At 37.0% G+C, this 22,559-nt stretch overlaps 1 protein-coding gene across 1 annotated transcript in view; it reads left to right on the forward strand.

Annotated features, from left to right (window-relative positions):
• Positions 1-22,559, forward strand: part of MYO3A (myosin IIIA) — a 229,963-nt gene that overhangs the window by 98,645 nt on the left and 108,759 nt on the right. Inside the window, exons 13-15 of the mRNA XM_032396700.1 lie at positions 2,523-2,725; positions 13,222-13,320; positions 13,409-13,523. Of these exons, the coding sequence (XP_032252591.1) occupies positions 2,523-2,725; positions 13,222-13,320; positions 13,409-13,523 (417 nt within the window). The remainder of the gene's footprint in view (positions 1-2,522; positions 2,726-13,221; positions 13,321-13,408; positions 13,524-22,559) is intronic.

Consider the following 22,559-nt stretch of genomic DNA (forward strand, 5'->3'; position numbering starts at 1 on the left):
GGGGGCTGAAACTGGAGGTTATTCTGCTGCGACAAATAATACAAACAGAAAAAACCATGTTTCATAGTCCCTCCCTAATATAAGAAATTTTTTTTCTAATGAAACACCGGGGGGTTGCTTGGGTGGGGGTTGGGGTGGAAGGGATGGGGTGACTGGGTGATGGACACTGGGGAGGGTATGTGTTCTGGTAAGCGCTGTGAATTGTGCAAGACTGTTGAATCTCAGATCTGTACCTCTGAAACAAATAATGCAATATATGTTAAGAAAGAAAAAAAGAAGAAGAAGAATGTAGCAGGAGGGGAAGAATGAAGGGGGGGAAATCGGAGGGGGAGAAGAACCATGAGAGACAATGGACTCTGAAAAACAAACTGACGGTTCTAGAGGGGAGGGGGGTGGGAGGATGGGTTAGCCTGGTGATGGGTATTGAGGAGGGCACGTTCCGCATGGAGCACTGGGTGTTATGCACAAACAATGAATCATGGAACACTATATCTAAAACTAATGATGTAATGTATGGGGATTAACATAACAATAAAAAATTATTAAAAAAAAGAGTAGAGCTGAGAGAATATTTCTTATTATGTAAATGATGAGGTCTTGATATCAGGAAGGTAGATAACCAAAAGGAAGATAAACCAGAAGAAAGCTTTAATGCCACCTTCATCATCTCAGGAGTCAGGGGAGAAGAAAGGGTTTCAGCATCACACCACACAATGAGTACCACTGGAAAAAAAAAAAAAAAGAACAACTGCTTAATGGAGTCAAATTCATTTTCAGAGTAATGAGTTGAAAGATTTCTGTGTTTATATTAAAAATCAATGAACTAGTTTTAATATTTTCAATCACGTGTTTGAGTATGGAATAGAAACATAACTCTGCTCAGTGGGTTAATTTGCCCTCCACTAACCAGACCTATGACCCCTCGGGACTAGAAGAGCTAGTAGAGCCCAAGAAGCTAGTGCTCAGGCCTGTCATCTCAGTCCCTTTCCCATCCCACGGCCCAACCACTCCCCCTCTCCTTACTTCTAGGATAATCATCACAGTGAAAAAAAGGTGTCATTTTGGAGGGAGAAGGTTGGTGAGCACAGCATACTGTCCTGCTGTGAAGAGTGAACACCTGAATTAATTTACGCGAGGGCCGTCCACGAGGGCCTTGCTATTCCTTCTTGGTTTGTGATTTGATAGAGGGTCTCATCAACGATGGATTAACTTGTGTGTGAATTTTGTTTTGCAGATGCCAGCAAACTTGCTTATCTAATCACTTTATCTTATCCTAGATCTAAAAATGTGACTTAATATTAATTGGGGATATATATATATATATCCTTGAATCCTACCCTTATTAGATCTTAATTATATTTTTTTACTTATCTCCTTGATAAAGATTTACCAGACACAAAAATGGGATGTTTGGTGGATTGAATTTACCTTTGTAATATGCCGTCCTCAAAATCTTACTTGGTAAGGCACTGCTGTTTAATACAGGCGGATAAAGATGCTTTCTCACCTTTCTCCTGAGTGCAAGACCAGCCCCAAACATTTTAAAGAGCCAAGTTTGTCCCAGTGCTCATTACTGTCTTCTCTCAATGCTTATTGCCTCTTTTAGAAGATACTAAAAGGCTTTATATGCCCTCAAACCCTCACTGTGAATGCCCCCTCCAGCCCATCTACGTACTAATGTAGTCTCTGTTCCAGAAATACCAACAGCTCCTCTCCCTTACTTATATAATTTATATACCTTCAACATAGCTTATCTCAACAAGGTATTACCCTAAACATAATCTACTCTAATTGCTACCAAGATATGAATGACTGATACCTCCTTAACCGTCTTAGAGTGGGGAATCCTTTCTAAAAGAGGTTGATTTTTAACCAACTAAATTTCTACTTGGTGGAATTTCCTGTAAGCTGGTAAATAAGTAAAAAATAATAATCATAGCAATGCTTGTTTGAGGGAAGGAATATAGGAGATGGGGTAGGAGAAAATAGAGGGACAGCCAAGCAGGCCTGCTGACCTGGACTGAGGTTCTACACCTTCCATCCACACTTTTGAGCTGTTCTCAGTTTTCACAGTAATTCCATGTGCCCTGCTTCTGAATTCACAAGTTAGCTTTACTCCCTGATTTTCAGCTTTAGCAGCTTCCATGGAAGCAACAGAAGTGGTTCTGGCTTTGGGGAACATTTGGATGGGGCCCCAGGGAGGGAGAGGAAGAATAACAAAATGAGAGGTGTACCCCACTGTGCATAGACTGCTTATGAATTGTGTTTATAAATCAGGCGCTAGACAGAACAATATGTCAATAGAAAAAGTATAGAATATCTCTTTGCTCCTTGAAGAAAGCAAGTGAGAACACGCATACGGGAAGGGAAAAATAGACCAGATATTATAACATCTGGCGGTATGCCAAGAGTATGATCTCAATGCCTTTATGTCTACATATAGTGCTTATCAAAGAAGAGGCATTTTATTATATGCAAAATTAATTTTTTACATTAAAAAAAATCTTGACGTTTTTCTCTAGGCTAATAATAGAACCCTGGAAGAGAAGATTTTACAAGTGAACAATTTGGTGGAAGCCTTCGGCAATGCCTCCACTATTATAAATGACAATTCCAGCCGATTTGGAAAATACTTAGAAATGAAATTTACCTCTTCTGGAGCTGTCGTGGGAGTACAGATTTCTGAATACCTTCTGGAGAAATCGCGAGTTATCCACCAAGCTCTGTAAGTCGGTGTCAAATATATTTTTTTCTGGGAAACAAGCAAAGACAATGTTTTTGTTTTAATAATAGTAAAATGTCTACTTATTCAAAAAATTCAACAAAATGTTATTGATCATCCACTACGTGCAAGGCACTTATTGTTAGAATCAAAGAGATCCCTCAGCACTGTCTTTATTCTCACATGTTACATCTAGTAGAGGAGTTAATAAATCACCTGAAATTTATGATGCCAGGTATAAAACCTATGCCCATCATAGATACTAACAGGATAAATTGTAGTGATTTCTGAAGTAGGAGAGAATATATTTCTTTACACAAAACTAATGTGAAATTTAATTAGAAATAAGTCTTTTTTTTCTTTTAAATGCTAATATATATAAATAGATCTTTGTATTAATTCTATCCTTCCTATGGTTATATACAAGAGACCAAATAAAAGATTTAGGTATGGGCTTAATTGTACTGCCCCTTTAATTTCCAGCTGATTTAAGCCACCAATACAATGTTTTGGTGTTAGGTTGATTGAGTTCCTTTTGGCTGTTTGTAGCTGAATGATAAAATCTCTCTCCTGTCCTAATGATTCCAAAATATCTTTGTTATTCTTATGTGGAAACTATAGTCAAAACATTGGATTTGTACCTTGGTTGTTATATTATTTTTAAAAAGTGTGGCGAGTTAGGGGCAACTGGGTGGCTCAGTCCTTGAGCGTCTGACTCTTGATTTTGGCTCAGGTCGTGATCCCAGCATCATGGGAACAAGCCCCATGTTGGGCTCCACACTCAGCCTGGAGTCCGCTTGTCCCTCTCCCTCCCCCTCTGCCCCTCTCAACGCAGGTGCGCATGTGTGCTCTCTCTCTCTCTCTCAAATAAATAAATAAATCTTAAAAAAAATTGTGGCAAGTTAGAGTCTTTCATTTTTCTTATGTAGGTTTTACACCAAGCATATCTACATTATTATAGTAATATGTCTTTTGTTAAATTCATGGGAACACAAGTCTTATTATGTATTAGTACATTATTATTTAATATAAATGCCTTCAAATTTGCTACTATTCAATTTATGAATAAATTGTGAATATTAGTTGCCTGGAGTCCACCTCCTGAACTCAGCTTTCACTGTGGAAAATTATTCTTTGATCCTCAATTCAAAATACATAGGGAATGATTATAAGATGAATATTTTGAATTGTGGCTTCACTACATACATGTTAGTTCACTTTGGGTAAGATATTTAAACCCTAAAAACCCTTCTAGGATCTTGGTTCTGCAATTTACTGTGTGTGTGTGATTTGAAATACTTAACCTCTCTGTACCTCAGTTTTTCATCTTTAAAATGAAAATAACAGGAGTACCTACCTATCACTTAAGATGATGCCTGCGAAGTATTTAGCATGGTGAATAACATAGAGTGAGAACCCCATAAATTTAAGCCATTATTAGTAATAGTGTGGATAGTTGGATGAAGCTTAGAAATGACACCTAGCACAGTACATGGGACCTTGAAGATGCTCAGTGGATGGCAGCCACTATTAGCGATGTGTGCTGGTTCCCCAGAACTTACCGGATCCGTGTGTCAGTGCTTCTGCCACCTAGAGGAACCTTGGGGTCTCACGCAGATACGGAGACTGAACTGGTTCTCAAAATAATCTGTCCTGTTCTCATAACTGTGTAAGACTCTTCTTGAGGCCTCTGGGGAAGAACGACCTAATAGGCTGAATTACTGAGATTCAGATGGGACCACCACCATTCACAGTGGGTTCTCTGGAGCTCTGTGCTGGAGCACCATTTACAAATTCCTTGTGAACAGTAACCTCTGGAGCTCCCCAGTGAGGCCCTGGGTTTGTAACTGTAGAAATAATCTTGTTAATACTAACTGGTATATTGTAGGATATATTTTGGGAAATAGGACAATTAGGATTATACTTTAGACATACTATGAATTAATTAAGCTTTTTTCCAACTATCCTAAAGAACTATTCTAGTTTTATAGTGTTGTTTATTGGGTACCCCAATAAACACTTTAAGTTCCAAATTTACAATTAGGTTGAAATCCAACTCAGTTTGTAATTGGAGCATGGCTGCCTTATAATTTTTCCATTTTTAAAATTTTTTTACCCTCATTTTTTTCTTTTACTTAATTTCAATTGCATTTTTAAATTCTAGAGAAGCTTTTTGTGATCTTTGAAAATAAAGTATCAAGTAGATAATTTAAGAATTCTTGGGTCACAGAGCATAAGGCAAAGAGTAGAGAATAGATCTGAGGTGGCAGAAAAGAACCAGAGCACATGTTTATGTCTTTTTTGGTTTGTTTGTTTGTTTTTTGTCTTTTTTTAATTTAATTTAATTTTATTATGTTATGTTAATCACCATACATTACATCATTAGTTTTTGATGTAGTGTTCCATGATTCATTGTTTGCGTATAACACCCACTGCTCCATGCAATACGTGCCCTCCTTAATACCCATCACCAGGTTAGGCCATCCCCCCACCCCCCTACCCTCTTGAACCCTCTGTTTGCTACCCTTTATTTTAAGGGAATAAGTTCTTTTCTCTTTTTGCCTCTGCCCATGTCATCCCACCCTAATCTCTGACCACATTTATTTTTATATATAGTTATATTTATTTATATATGTTTATATATTTAAATATTTATAAGTAATATATAAATATATTTAAGTATTTATAAATATATGTTTATGTATGTTATATATATGTTTATTTTTTTATTTCTAATGATGGCAGTATCATGTCAGTTGTGGCTTAAATTCTCATCTAAATGTAAATGATTTTAAAGAAAGGGGCTACTTAATATCAAGAAGAAAATAAGCATATTGAAGTCAATGCTCGATAATTCTCACAAGTAGAAATTATAGCTGTTTCACTGCACTTGTCCCCCATTACGACAGTTTCCTGCAGCAAGTACTGATTGTGTTTCTCTCAGAGGCCCAGCACTTTACCAGATGCTGCAGGAGGCATCCACAAAGTGGCAGATGTGGTGCTCTCTATGGAGGAAGGAAAATACTATTTATGGAGCACTTACTGTGTGTTGGGCACTGTGCTAAGCACTTTATATTCATTATCTATTTTAATTCTTACAGCAATAGGATGGATATTATTGTCTATTTTATACATGAGGAGACTGGGACTGAGAATTGTAATAAGTCTCACCTAATATCAAAAAGCTAATAAATGACTGAGTTGGGGTTTGAACCCATGTCTCTGTCTGACTTCAAAATCCACCATTCATCCATCCATCCATCCATCCATCCATCCGTCCGTCCTTTTGGCAAATATTTATTGAGTGCTACTATGAGCCAGGAACTGTACTAAGCACAGGAGATATAAAGCTAAATGAGATAGGATTCCTCCAATAAAGCAGCTCAGTCTTCTGGATAATGTATGCTTTGAAACAAAGCTTGCTGATCACTTGTTGGTTTCTAGTCTCTCAGGAAAGTAGGCAATGAGTTCATCTGCTAAGTGTGAGCAGGTAAGGGTGAAGGGAGAGGGATTGAGGAGACTATGTGTCTTGGAGGAAGGAGTCTTGGTGGAGGAAGCTGGAATTAAAAATGAAAAATTAAAAGCACTGTTTCATGAATATCCTGTGAGGCCTTATGAAGGCAAAGCTGCATTTTTGGCTTTCCAAGCCTTATTGCTGGCCACTTTATCGAAGATTCAAAGGTTTCACGGGTGGCATAAGCCACACCCTTGTGAGAACCTTGGCACAGTTTTGAGGGTGTTAGAGGTCTCGGCTGCATAGGTGATCCCCAGGGTCCAGAGCAGGTGAACACATATGAGACAGACCTGAGGACCTTTCTACAAATGGCTGAGTGGAACTCTGAAGAAGTATTAGAAGATCCACAGTTAGAAGTGGGGTCAGTCAGAGAAATACTATTCGGTAACTTGCTGAAACCCTACGTTTGTCCCCAGCCATTCTGACCTAGGAACCACGGGTCCTATGAGCATGTATGGGGCGCTATGATCCTCTGTCTTCTGAAATACAGTTTTGATGTAGTTAGGGCAAGATATGAGATGGGTAATTATTGGCAGTATCTTCTTTTCCTGTTTCTTGAATCCTCTGATTGTTTATCCAACCGAAGGTCAATGTATTTCCTATAGCATCTCTAGGTCCTGTCAAATTACAATTCTCAGTAAATGTAAACTGATAATTAAAGAGAAAACCACCAATTTTGTGTGTCTACATTTATGACTCACATCTCTAATCGTATAGCACACTGTTTAAGCATTAAAGGTGTGACACAAAGAGCAATCGATGTGATTTCATTAGAACAAAGCAAACTAAATTATGTGCTGTGCCAGTCTGCAAGAACTTTTATTATGTTGTGGTGAGAAAAGACAAGAAGTAAACTTTTAGCTTTGTTCTAACCTTGCCCATGTACAATGCTATTGTTCATTGAAGTGTTACTGGTGACTGCACAAGAAATGGCTAGGGACATCCCTTCTAAAGGACATGCCGGTCCTTGCTTCAGTGTCCGAGCCCATGGACCACCCTTTGCTTGAAAAGCTCACCTGTCTTTGGTTTCTCAACTGGATTCTCCTGATTCCTCTCCTACTTCTCTGAATTTTTTTTTCTCTGACTTCAATTCATCCATCCATTCCCCTCTCTTCTCTCTTTACTCTCTCACTTAGCAATTCCTTCTATCATGGCCCCAGCAGCTAACTCTATGTGATTGACACCCAAAGATATATTTCTCACTCCCACCTATGTTCACATTTTTCATTTCCAAGTACCTAGATATCCTGCTTCCAAGTACCTAGATATCCTTTCATTTCCAAGTACCTAGATATCCTGCTGAATATAGAATTCAACGTAATACGTATTGTCCTAAATGTCTTTCTTTTCCCACTTGTCCCTTTTTGGGGGGAGGAAACCATCCTCTTCCATTTATATGAAACCTCTGACCTTCCCTTCACTTCCCATGTCTAAATACTTGTGAGTCGATCTTTAGAATGACTTTCACAACTCTTCTCTGCTTTCCCTTCCTCTGCTGCTATTTTACCTCAAGCCCTTGTTCCCTCTGACTCAGACATTTGAAAGATTTGGATTTCCTGGACATTTGAACTCTCTTCCAAGGCGTGGTGATAATTATACCCTCGCAGACTCAGGGAACAGTCTCAACTCAGAATGCATACTAATCAAAAGCAGTGTTGCTTTTTTCTTTCAAAATGTTTTCCTTCTTTTTGAAATACTAACAAGGGGGAGCAAGTATCCACATTAATCACTTCATCAAGTTGCACACCTTCGTATTAAGTATTTTTATTTGTTAAAGACTGAGTAGAGTGTCTTAAATAGGTGTTGATGAGGCACAAATATCAAATGTTTAACCATGTTATTTTGTACCTACATGAATTGTGTGTTGGAGCCCAAAATGAGCTTCTGTAAAAATTATTCTTGTAATGGTTTTTGGCAGAACCTTGAAAAAAAGCTAGAGATTCTAAGTTAAAGCCACCGATATCCTAAGACTCCAAATATCTTTTACTGCATCATTGGAAAAGTAAATGTATGTGGATATGTTCATCTTTGTTTCTGAGGAAACCTTCTGTGTACTGAAGGAATAAATAATTTCTAAAGAGAGCAAAGGTAAAATCTATCTCAACTGAAATTATATTGCATATAGGAGGAGGAGACCTAGGAAAGTGTTTTTTAAGACTATTTTTTTATAGCAGTTTTAGGTTCACAGCAAAACTGAGAGGAAGATACAGATATGCTCCTACCCCATACATGCATAACTTCCCCCCATTGTCAACATCCCACACCAGAGTACTACGTTTGAACCTACACTGATACATTGTAATCACCCAAAGTCCATAGTTTACAGTAAGATTCACTCTTGGTGGCATATTTTCTTCCAGTTTGGACAAATGCATGGCAGGTATCTACTCTTATAGTATTACATATGAGTATTTTCACTGCCCAAAAAGTCTTTTCTGCTCTGCCTATCCATCCTCCCCTCCCCCAACTTCTGGCAACCACTGATCATCTTACTGTCTTCATAGTTTTGCCTTTTTCAGAATGTCATATAACTAGAATTATACAATATGATTGTATGGAAAAGCAGTCTTTGCAGATTGGCTTCTTTCACTTAGTAATATGCACTTGAAGTTTCTCCTTATCTTTTCATGGCTTGATAGTCATTACTTTTTAGCGCTGAATTAATATTCCATTGTCTGGATGTACCACAAATCATTTATCCATTCATCTACTAAGAACTTCTTGTTTGCTTCAAGTTTTGGCAATTATGAGTAAAACTGCTACAAACATCCATGCACAGGTTTTTGCGTGAACCTAAGTTTCGACTCCTTTGGGTAAATACCAAAGACCTCCATTGCTGGATCATATGGTAAGAATATGTTTAGTTTTGTAAGAAATTACCAAACTGTCTGCCAAAGTGGCTGTACCAGTTTGCATTCCCACCAGCAGTGAATGAGAGTTCCTGTGGTTCTGCATCCTAGCCAGCACTTGGTTTTGTCAGCGTTTTGGACTTTGGCCATTCTGATAGATGTATAGTGATATCTCCTAGTGGTTTTAATTTGCATTTCCCTGATGACATATGATGTGGAGCATCTTTTCACAGACTCATTTGCCATCTGTTTAGCTTCTTTGGTGAGGTGTCTGTTAAGGCTTTAGTCCTTTATCAGATGTGTCTTTTGTGAGTATTTTCTCCCAGTCTGGTTTATCTTCCCATTCTCTTGAAAATATCTTTTACAGAGAAGTTTTTAACTTTAACAAAATCCAGTTTATCAGTTATTTCTTTCACAGAACATGGCTTTGGTGTTACTTCTAAAAAGTCATCACCATATCCACCATCAGCTAGTTTTCCTCTTAGTTGATCTTCTAGGAGTTTTATAGGTCTGTGTTTTACACATTTAGATCTATGACCCACTTTGAATTAATTTTTGTGAAATGTGTAAGGTCTTTGGATTCCTTTTTTTTTTTTTTTCTTGCATGTGGATGTCCAGTTGTCTTTGCTTCATTTTATTGCCTTTGTTCCTTTGTCAAGAGTCAGTGGGCTGTATTTATTCTGGGCCCTCTGTCTGTTTCATTGATCTATTTGTCCTTTTTTTTTTTTTGTCAATACTACACTGTCTCGATTACTATAGCTTTCTAGGAATTCTTGAAGTCAGGCAGTGTCAGTCCTTTAAACTTTTTCTTCTCCTTCAATATTGTGTTGGCTATTCTGGGTCTTTTGCTTCTCCATATAAACTTTAGAATCTGAATGTCAATATCCACAAAATAACTTGCTAGGATTTTGAGTGGGATTGACTTTTATATGTTAACCTGTATCCTGCAGACTGGCTGTAATTGCTTATTAGTTCAAGGAGGTTTTTTTGTCAATTCTGTAGCTTTTTCTATATAGACAATAATGTCATCTGTGAAGAAAGACAGTTTTATTTTTCCCTTCTCAAACTGCATGCATGAGTTAGGACTTCCAGTACAGTGATGAAAAGAAGTGTTGAGAGGGGACATCCTTACCTTGTTCTTAATCTTAGTGTGAAAGCTTTCAGTTTCTCACCATGAAGTATGATGTTACCTGTAGTGTTTTTTATAAATGTTCTTTACCAAGTTGAGGAAATTCCCCTCTATTACTAGTTTACTGAGAGTTTTTGTCAGGAATGGCTGTTGGATTTTGTCTAATGCTTTTTCTGCATCTATTGGTATGATCATGTGATTTTTCTTCTTTAGCCTATTGATATGATGGATTACATGGATTGATTTTTGAATGTTGAAACAGCCATGCATACCTGGGGTATATGCCATTTGGTCGTGGTATATAATTCTGTTTATTCATTGCTGGATTCAAGTTGCTAAAGTTTTGTTGAAGATTTTTTCATCTAGGTTCATGGGAGCTATGGGTCTATAATTTTCTTGTGATAATCTTTATTTGTTTTTGGTGTTAGGATAATGCTGGCCTCATTGAACAAGGTAAGTATTCACTTTGCATCTATCTTCTGAAAGAGACTGTAGAGAATTGGTATAAATTCTGTATGAAATATTTGGCATAATTCAACAGTGAACTCATGTGGGACTGGAGCTTTCTGTTTTGGAAGATTATTAATTATTGATTCAATTTCTTTAATAGAGTTTGAGCCTCTTCAGATTATCTATTTCTTCTTGTGTGAGTTTTGGCAAATTGGATCTTTCAAAGAATTGGTCCATTTCATCTAGGTTTCGAAGAATGGAGTTGCTCATAGTATTCTTTTATTACCCTTTTAATTTCCATGGGCCTGTAATGATGTCCCTTCTTTTATTTCTGATATTAGTAATTTCTGTCTTCTTTTTTTCTTAGCCTGCCTAGAAGCTTATTGATTTTATTGATCTTAAAAAAAAAAAAAAGCTTTTGGTTTCATTGATTTTTCTCTACTGATTTCTGTTTCTAATTTCATTGATTTCTGCTCTATTTCTTATTATTTCTTATCTTTTGCTTACTTTGGATTTAATTTGCTAATTTTCTAGTTTTCTAAAATGAAAATGTAGATTATTGTTTTTAGATCTTTCTTCTTTCTAATGTAGTCATTCAAGGCTATGGATTACCCTCTAAACACTGCTTTCACTGCATCCCACAAATTTTGGTAAGTTGTGGTTTCATTCTCACCTAGTTCAAAATATTTTAAAATTTCTTTTAATATTTATCTTTTGAACCATGTGTTATTTAGAACTGCATTGTTTGATTGCCGCATATTTTGGAATTTTCCAGTTATCTTTCTGTTATTGATTTCTAGTTTCATTCCATTGTGGTCTAAGAACAGAGATTATATGATGTCAATTATTTTTAATTTGTTAAGGTGTGTTTTATGGCCTAAGATGTGGTCTGTCTTGGTGAATGTTCCATATGAGCTTGAGAAGAATGTGAATTCTGCTGTTTTTGGATGATGTAGTCTAGAGGGTGTCAGTTACATCCAGTTGATGGATATTATTGTTGCATTCAACTGTGTCCTTACTGCTTTTCCGCTTGCTGGATCTGTCCATTTCTGAGAGACGTGGGTTGAAGTTACCAGCTATAATAGTGGATTCTTCTATTTCTCCTTGCAGTTCTATCAGTTTTTGCCTCCCATAGTTTCACACTCCATTGTTATGTCCATAAACATTAAGGATTATTATGTCTCTTGGAGCATTGAACCCTTTATCATTATGTAATACATTTCTTAATCCCTGATAACTTCCTTGCTTTGAAGTCTGCTCTGTATGAAATTAATATAGTTGTTCCTGCTTTCTTTTGATAAGTGTTAGCATGGTATATTTTTCTTTACCCATTTATTTTTAATCAATATGTATCTTTATATTTAAAGTGGGTTTCTTGTAGACAACGTATGTATAGGTCTTGTTTTTTGATCCCTCTGACAATTTCTGTCTTTTAATTGGTATTATTTAGACCATTGATGTTCAAAGTGATGACTGATATAGTTGGATTAATGTCTATCATATTACTGTTTTCTAATTGTTGCCCTTGTTCTTTGTTCCTATTTTTGTCTCCCACTCTTATTCTGCCTTTTGTGGTTTTAACTGAGCCTTCTCTGTGATTCCATTTTCTCACCTTTCTTAGCATATTTTGGTGATTCTTCTTTTTTCATTTTTTTAGTGGTTGCCTTAGAGTTTTTAGTATATATTTACCACTAATCCAAGTCTACCTTCAAATAACACTATCATCAGCACCTTATAATAACAAAATAATCCTAATTTCTCTCTCCAGTCCCTCGTATCATTGCTATCATTGATTTCATCATATATAAGCATCCATAATATATATATACGTATATTTATTATATGTACACATAAGCATACATAATTGAGTATTGTTGCTATTACTCCCGTATTTGTATTATTCCAGAATCTGGGGAATGCTGTTTATACATAGACCACAGAGATTTCTCATGCAAGAGAGAAAACTGAACCCCAGAAAGGCGGTTTACAAGGTGGTTAAAGACTTAGGCTTTGGAGTTTAACAGCCCTGGTTTGAATCCAGTTTAGCCATCAACTCTGTGACCTGAGGGGAGAATGGTACCCCCTCTAAGCCTTAGTGTCCATGTATATAAAATGTGGGAACCCTATGAGCAACTAGGGTGTTATGGCAGGTAAATGGGATAATGTAGCACTTCTGATCATCTGATATATCATCATAAAATTGTTTCTTTTTCTCTCTGCTCCCACTGGCATGTAAAATCCAAGAGTTTAGGGATTGTTGACTGTTTCACTCCTGTCACATTTCCAGTGTCTAGAACAATGCCTGGTAGTCACAAATGTGCATTGAATGATTCATATAAAGTGCTTAGCAGTGTCTGGAATTTAATGACAGTGATTGTTGAAAATAGTGACAACAATAAAAAGCCAAAATCCAGTACTCTGAGAAACCCATGGTAGCACTCATAGTTGTTGTTCTGATCATTATATTGCCAAGTAATTTTAACAATTAGTAAATATTCTTACTAATTAATATTCTTACTAAGTAAATATTCTTACTGAAAATGTCTTATTTTTTCAGTGGAGAAAAAAATTTTCATATTTTTTACTACATCTATGCTGGATTGGCTGAAAAGAAGAAACTAGCCCATTACAAATTGCCTGAAAATAAGCCTCCCAGGTAACCCGGCGGGTGGCACTTTTCTAAGTAATATTTTCACTTTACATTGAACTTTAGATTTTGACCCATCCTTTCATATTTTTTTCAGATACCTACAAAATGACCACCTCAGAACAGTACAGGACATGATGAATAATAGTTTCTATAAATCCCAATATGAATTAATTGAGCAATGTTTCAAAGTCATAGGTTTTACAATGGAGGTAAGTATGAAAGACATTGAACCTCGGTAGGAAGTATCTTTTTGTCATTGCTAATGGTAAGAATTAGTATTTGCTGAGTGACTAATATATGCCAGGCATTGTATCAAGTGTTTTATGTGAATCATCCTTATAATTACTGAAACTACCTTATGAAATAACTAGAATATTTACTTTATACATAAAGAAACAGTGGACTTGACATATAATTTGCATTTGCATCTCCCACATATATTTACCGTTTTTCATAAATGCATAAATGGGAACATATGACATGTTCTTTTTTAGTGCAGTTTTGTTTTTAGTGCAATTTTTTAATACAACTTTATTAAGATGTAATTCACATACCATAAAAGTCAGCCATTTAAAGTATACATTTTAATGACTTTTAGTATATTCCCAGAGTTGTACATCCATCACCATAATCATTTTTAGAATATTTTCATGCTCTAAATTTTTCACCCCCAAAAGAAACATGCTAGCAATTAGGAGTTCCTCCTCATTCCTGCCCCATCTCTGCTTTCTATCACCATAGAGCTTTTTGTTCTGGACAGTTCACATAAACAGAGTGATGCAATACGTCATCCTTTGTGACTGGCTTCTCTCATTCAACATACTGATGTTTTCATGTTATAGCATGTATCAGTACTTCATTGCTTTTCAATGTTGAATAATATTTCATTTTATGGATATACCTCATGTTATTTATCCATTCATCAGTTGATAGACATTTGAGTTGGTTCCATTTGGGGGCTATTATGAATAATGCTGCTATGAACATTCATGTACAACTTTTTGTGTGGACATAAGTTTTCATTTCTCCTTAGTATATACCTAGGAGTAGAATACTGAGTCATAGGGTAACACTGTGTTTAACCTTTTGAGGAACTACTAGGCTATTTTCCAAAGCAGCTGCACTGTTTTACACCCTAACCAGCAGAGTATGAAAGTTCCAATTTCTCCATATCCTCCCCAACACTTACTATCATCTGTCTTTTTAATTTGAGCCATCCTAGTGTGTATGAAGTGGATCTTGTAGTTTTGATATGCATGTCCCTAATGGCTTATGACCCTGAACTTCTTTACATGTCCTTACTGGTCATTTATATATCTTCTTTGAAGAAATATCTATACACATACTTTACCTTTAAAAAAATGGGTTGTGTTTTATTATTGAGTTGTAGGAATTATTTATGTTGTAAATACAAGTCCCTTATCAGAACATGATTTGCAAAAATTTTCTCCCATTGGTTGTCTTTTTACTTTCTGGATGGTGTCCTTTGAAGTATACACATTTTTCATTTTTATGATGTCCATTTTACCTCTTTTTTCTTCTGTTGCTTATGATTTTGGTGTCATAGATAAGAAACACAGTGATTTATGCATTAGTTTTCTTCTAAGAGCTTTGTAGTTTTCGCTCTTACATACAGGTCATTGTTCCTCTTTGAGTTGATTTTTGTATCTGGTGTGAGGTAGCTTCTTTTGCACGTAGATATTCAGTTGTACCACAATCATTTGTTGCAGACTCTTCTGTCCCCATTGATTGGTTTTGGCATCCTTGTTGGAAATCAGTTTACCATAAGTGTATAATGTAGAGATTTATTTCTGAACTCTCACTTCTATTATAATGACCTCTCGGTGTTTATGCTAGTACCATGTTGTCTTGATTACTGTGGCTTTCTAGTAAGTTTTGAAATTTGACAGGGTGATTCCTCCAACTTTGTTCTTCTCTTGCAAGATTGTTTTGGGTCCCTCGAATTTCTATTTGAATTTGAGGATCAGCTCGTCACATTCTAGTGCAGTCTTTTAAAACTTCTGTTTTGTTAAGCTCTCTCTTTCCCATCTCACCCCCTCCATCCATATCTGCTCTCTTTCCCTTTCCCCAGCAAATGGATGTTAACAACTCAGCATATATAATCCAAAATTTCGTATTTGTCTCCCTGTTCATAAAACACTGTTTGTAGACACCACATACACACGTGTACACACACATGTACATACACGTGACTCTGGAGGGATGGTCATTGTTTATTAATATGGAATGCCATGATATCACACACACTCTTCTACACCTGGTTTCTCTTACTCAGCAATACCTTGTGGAAATCCCTTCAAGTCATCTAGTATAGCCCCAAATCAGTCCTCTTAAAGGCAACGTAGTATTCCATGGTGTGTACTACCGTAATTTATTCTGCTATTCAGATATGACCGGGCATACCACTCTTAATGTTTCCAGATCTTTGTCACTCTGAGCAAAGCCAAAATATGCCTTTATTTCCTGGTGCTTTTATTTCTATGGGATAAGTCCCTAGTAATGGGATTGCTGGGTCAAAGGGTATGTGTATTTTAAATTTGAATATGAATTGCAACACTGCCTTCCAACAACTATGAAACACTTCCTATTTCCACCAGCGGTGTATGTGGGTACCTTTCCCATTACCATCTCTGCCATGTGCTGTAGCTTTTTAAATATTTGTTCATCTGATGGGTGTAAGTACCATCTCATTTCAAGTTTGCATATCCTTGACTAATAGTAAATTTGAGCATCTTTCCATTTGTGTGCTGGCTACTTGGGTTTGCTTTTTTATGAATTGCATATTTATGTATGTTGCCCTTTTTATTGAACCATTTCTATGTTTTATTTCAATTTTTAAGTTCTCATTGAACATTATAGACATATTTTTTATCGTTTGTATTATAAATATGTTTTCAGTTGTATGACTTGTCCATGACATGCTTACTCTTTTTCTTAAGATTTTATTTATTTCTTTATTTATTTGAGAGAGAGAGAGCAAGCGCAAGAAGGGGGAGGGGCACAGGGAGAGGGAGAGACAGAATCTCAATCAGACTCCGCGCTAAGCGGAGCCCAATATGGGGCTCCGTCTCAGAACCCTGAGATCATGACCTGAGCTGAAATCAAGAGTCAGACCTTAATTGACTGAGCCACCCAGGTGCCCCCGTGACATACTTACTTTGATTCTCAAACCCCCAACTGGAATTCTAAGAAGAATTGTATTAAATTTATATATTAACTTTTGGGGCATTGTCATTTTTATAATGTTATTTATGTCTTCTCATCCTGGATCATGACATGCTTTTCCATTTGTTTAGATGTTGTTTGAGTTTTTAATGATTTATAGTTTTATTTATCTAGAACTTAAGCTTTATTTTTAGATTTTTTTCTAACCAGGTCATGGTTTTGGGTGTCATTCTAAATATTTTTTTCTGCTGGTAGACTTTTGTAAATATATAATCATGTCATCAGCAAAAAGAATAGTTTTATACTTTTTTCCTGTTATACCATTTTATTCTTTTGTGTACTTAGAGCATCTAAGAGTCTTAGTATTAATTACTAAGGATTATAACTTGCCTTCCTGTCTCATTTCTGATTTTAAATAAAAATGGTTTCGGTGTTTTGCTCTTAAGAGAATTTATCACAATAATTTCCTTTTATCGTTGCTTTGTTTAGGGCTGTTATTAGGAATCCTGAAGAGTTTTATCAAATGTCTTTTTATTATCAATTGACATAATCGTATTTTTCTGCAGCAAATTGTTGATATCACTTGTTATGTTGATAGATTTCTTAATATGTAAGTATCCTTACATTTCTGGAATAAATCTAATGTAATCAAACTGTACTTCTCTTTGGCAAATTTCTGGATTCCATGTCCTGGTGTTTTATTTAGAATTTTTACATCTCTATTCATCAGTGAAATTTATCTATTGTTTTACAGTTTTCTTTTATATCTTTATCAGATTTGCATATTAAAGTTATATCAGTGAGGTTTTTTAAATCTTTTTTCTTTGGCCTATAAAAGTTTAAATCAGAGGAGCGCCTGGGTGGCTCAGTCGGTTAAGCATCGGACTCTTGGTTTCCGCTCAGGTCGTGATCTCAGGGTTATGGGATCCAGTCCCAAGTCCAGCTCCCTGCTCAGCGAGGAGTCTGCTTGAGATTCTCTTACTCTTCCTCTCCCTCTGCCCTTCCCCTACCAATGCACGCAGGCCTGTGCTTGCTCTCTCTCTCTCTGTCTCTCTCAAATAAATAAACCTTTAAAAAAAAAAAAAAGTTTAAATCAGAGTTAAAATTAGTTCTCAGTGTTTCCGGAGACATAAAGCAGATACTTAGGTCCTACCCAGACTTGCTATATAGGAATTTCCAAGGAAGAGACCTAGTCATCTGGGCCTTTTATAAGCATCCCAGGTTATTCCTGTCATTAGAGAAGATGGAACGGTGGTTTTTAAAACTTTGAATTAAGGTTAGAGAAAACTCAGCTATGTGTGCCTCTGGTTCTGAGCCTTTTTAAATCACCTTTCTGATTCTTCTGTAATAATTATCTACTTCAATTTTGTTTTCTTTTTGGGCTGTCTATATTTTCCTAAGAAATCATCATCAGATCTGATACCACAGATATGACTGATGCTTTTTTCTTATGCTTTTAATTTATTCTGGTTGTGTTTCCTTTCACATTACTTCCTTTTATCTCTAATTGGGCTTACAAGCATTTTTCAATCTTAAAAACAAAAACAAAACAGCAGCTATTGGATATGTTCACCCATCCTATAATTTTTTCACTATCTATATTACTGATTTTAATTTTATTTTTATATTTTTATTAATTTAGTCACTTGGTTTCTTTTGTTGGTCTTTTTCCTAAGGAGAATACTTGGTTCTTCATACTTATTTAATAATGCAGGCATCTAGGGCTTGAGTCATAAAGATTTCTTTCATGCCATGGGTTTATTGTTTTTAATTTTTGTAACAAAGTATCTTGTTTAATAGGAACTCCTAAAGGCTTTTAAAGAAGCTTTCAGTCTCTGCTCTTAACAGTTTACTATTTGTTGATTCGATACTGTGATAAAAGATACTACTTCACCCTGAATGTGCGTCAGGGTTTTAGATGAACTCTTTCAGGAAGGTAATGTGTAATTTGTTGAGTTTTAGTTTCATTTTTATAAATGACACTCCTGTAGCTTTAAACAGTTAATGTGTCTGCTTAAGAAGTTTATGGATACTCCTTGGGTTACAGATCCCTACTAAGAGCTTGAGCTAAAAATAATGCCTAGAAATTTGGAAAATAATCTCCAGAAATTTGGAAAATTTTATCAGCAGGATATAAAATGTAAAGATGCTGATAGAAGTGAGACTACAAAAGTCATTCAAACTATGTGCAGTGAAGTTATTGAACTAATCATTTTTTAAGGCAGAGCTGTCCCCTTCTAAACGGAAGGCTGTCAACAATAACCTTTAGTGCATTGGTCCATTTGTTTGCCAGAAAATAGTATTTATAAAGATGTACATGTTCTTGACATAAAGTTTGCTGACAAGTGCATTTTCTCCAAATGTGGAACTACGAGACTTAGCACTAAGTAATATAGTCTTGCCTTCTCTTTGAAAGCTTTTGGCTCCACCTTAGGTATCTTGCTTCAGGCCAGTGGGGAAGATATTCTCAACACCTTGACGCTAGTGAACAAAGTGGGATCTCTGCCAATCGAGTGAGGTTGGAAAAGAAGGACAGATAACTAGCTTTTCTTTTGACTTGAAATTAGGCCCTGCCTTCAGGCCTTCAGGGGAGGTCTAGATAAAACCAGAATAATCTTTGTCCATCGGGAAGCACTTAAACTTGTAGAGTAAATTTTTTCTAATGTGGCTTTTATTCATAGCCAAGAGGAATTCAGATGTGATGGGGGGGACTCCCTACCTGGCTGCTTTTACAGCCCCAGAATTTAGAGTTCCTCCTTGAATTCTGCATAAACATTGCTACCCTGTTTCTAGATGAATTAATTGGTTGTGGGGAGAGGTGGGTAAGAGGTTGAGCGTTCATAGGGAAACTGGCAGGCTGTTTCCAGGACCAACCAAGGAGAAATAACTCCTTCTGGACCAGAGAGAAATTATTACCATGACCCTCCCCAAAGACTTCTCAGTTTTTGCCAGACAACTGTGAATTACATGGACAAGAAGAAAACAATACCATAGACTCAATGGCAAGCCAAGATGGAATCCATCCCCCTTCGGCAAATACTTTAATCACAAGAGGTCTTGAGCTGAAGTTGAGTAACTTTTTGGTTTAGAAGTAGAGACTTCAACTTGACCATCTTTGTTTCTGAATGATGCATTTTTTCTGTAGATTCATGGATCCTCCCTGGAACTATGGGCTTACAACTCAGGCTGTCAAGTTCATAACCAGTGAACTGTAGCTCAGATAGGGAAACTCGGTGGCTCTGAGGTACCTGGGCAAAAGGAGATGACTGGGGACCTTCTATCTGTCGATGCAGTAGACAGCTTTTAGGCTGTAAAATGGAACAAAGAAGCAGTTGTTTGATAAGATTTCTGAAGGTTTTGGAGAAAGCCCGTACTCTGCTCTTAGCTATAATGTTACTGTGAAGAACGTTCTCCTGCGAGACAGATGCCTGGTTCTTACAGTGGCCCATGTATGAGTCTCATTCCCCTGCTCCACCCTCACAAAAGAGAAGACAACAGTGACGACAAAGGTTGGCAGGGTGACTGGATGGATGTATGAGGATGGGAGAATTGACTTGACCAATAGCAGCCTTTGTTGGAGAGCCAGGAGAGAAACAATGAGGATGGTATAGGTGTTGACAATGGAGAGGTTCTTAAGCGTATAGAATTTCCTGTGGCTGTCTCACCTAAGTAGAGTGGTGTCCACCCGCTGTGTACTCTGAGGTCTGGTTGTGGCATCGTGTCGACCTGACTACCTTTTAGAAACAACCTCTGAACTGTCATATCCAGAGTCACAGATAACCCTAATACATTGCCTAATAAAACTGTTATTTTTATTGTTATAGGTAAAATAAATGTGTTTGTCTTTGGTTCAGCTCTGGGTGAGGAAGTCCCTGACTCGGGAGGCATGAGTTTCAGCCATATTCCACCTCCCCTTCTTATGCTCCCCTTCTGATGTCCTGAGCATCACAGGTGATCACTGGGGTCTTTTGCTCTCAGCTCACAGGACCAAGATCTTGTCCTCCTCTGAGTGTGTCAGCATGGTATAATCCTAGATTGGCTGCATCGTGAGTAAAAATAGGATGTTTGCTGCTCTGCTGGCCGACATGGTAGGAATTAGTTTAACCCTAACCCTACCCCGACCCCAGTCCCTCCCTGGGTAAAGATGCTGCCCAGATCACCTTCCTCATTCTTCCTGGCAAAATTCACATTCAAATGGGGCTCCTCCCCTTCTGCTCTTCATTTCCCCAACCTAACACTGCCCCCTGCCCTCACCCACAGCTTTTACCTGTGGAGACAAGTTGATTTAAGCACTGGGGGGTGGTATCCTGGCTCTTAAAGCAGAAGCCTATGTATTGGGTGCAGTGACTAAAGAAAAAAGCGGCCATCTACCCTTTTCTCCAATCCTTGGTCATAAGAAGAATGTTGCTAGTGATAGATGCCCCTTTGGACTGTGGTCCAGCCCCATTCCTGATCAGTTAGGGGACACATCGGAGGTTAACTGCATCTCAGGGCATTCTCCAAACTGGAAGCATGTCGTACACCAGGCAGGCAGCTTCTGCTTCTGACCAGGGCTGGATCCCTTCATAGTTCTTTTCCCTGCTTTTTGTCATCAGAAGAGCTGATCTTCTTAGCAATTCCCTCCCCCAGAGGTTGCTATCTTAGAAGCAGAGAATCATTTTTAATTGGTTTGTTTACTTCTAAGTCCCCCTCATTAGAGGCAGGGTTTTACTTATATTCGGCTCATCTCCTTTCTCTTGCTTGGTAGAACGATGTTTAGTAACATTAAAATGAAACCAGCCTTGCGGTTAACATCTACTGACAAATCTAATTCGTTTCTTTAAAACATAATATTCCAAACTTAAACATGCTCAGTGTTCATTAGACATGCAAACATCTAAACACACAGCTTAGAATAAAGGAAAATATAAAATCTCTTTCTGGAGGGAAACACAATCCCTGCTAAATATCTTGTGAAGACTTTTAGTCGAGTCCAAGGTGACTCTCCTAAGATGTGGTGTCTCCCATCTAAAAGCAAAGACTCCCGAGAGTTAACGGGGCAGACCGTCCAGGTTTGGAGACAGTGGACTTAAACTGAGTAGATGTTTACTTCCTTTTTATCCAAGTCCTGATCTTTTTTTTTTTTTTAATCTCACTAGCTTTCTTGGTATGTCCTGTGTCAGTGACTGCTTCAGTTCCATTTTGGAATTAGGCAGCTTTCAATATCAAGTTAAGTAGTATGATTCTCACCTCCCCCAAGCAGAGCTTGCTGCCTTCACACTTCACTGCAGCAAAGTTATGGTGATTCTCTAAGATGAGTACCTTTCTCTCCCTCTCCCTCTCTCTCTCCCCCCCTTACTGTTCTCTCATGGGTGTTGATAGCACCCAGGGTGTCTGTGTCCCTTTAAAGATCCCTAGGGGCTGCAATTCACTTGTGACTGTTGAGTCAGCATAATCCAAAGGAATGACAGGCAAAGCAAAATCAGATATTCTCTAAAAATCACACAAATTGGAAAACTCTAAAACTTTTTAAAACATATGATTTTCTCAGCCATTTTCCTGCCACAGTTTTAAAATAAATGATTACTAGTTTTGTGATTCAACTCATTTTAGAGACAATATTTATGATGTCATGACAGGAAGTTTTATCTGTTTTTCTTTGCAGAGTCATAGGTCTTAAGTCTAAGATGAGAATGACTTTTTCTGCTTTAATTTTGCTTACATTTCTTACGATCATCTAAAATAACAATCTAATACATTTTCTTTGGACTATGAGTTATCATTTTTGTTATGATAAAATAATACATGTGAAAGAAATTTTTTTAGTATTTTAAGTGAATTTCTGTGAAATGCTTTTAAAAAATTGATTTTGGCTGGGGTGAGAAAGATATATCACTCTTTTTAGTTAGTCATTTGATAAGGATTTAAAAATAATAAGTTGATACCTACTTGTCTTCATTCAAAATGCATAAAATAAGTTGTAATTCTAGAATGTAACTTAGCCAACATTGATGACCTGAATGAAATGAATGACAGGACCCAGGAAGACTGTAGATTAAAATAACACTCATTCTGGACTA

This window comes from Phoca vitulina, unplaced genomic scaffold, assembly GCF_004348235.1.
Source record: "Phoca vitulina isolate PV1807 unplaced genomic scaffold, GSC_HSeal_1.0 scaffold93, whole genome shotgun sequence".
Lineage (NCBI taxonomy): Eukaryota > Metazoa > Chordata > Mammalia > Carnivora > Phocidae > Phoca > Phoca vitulina.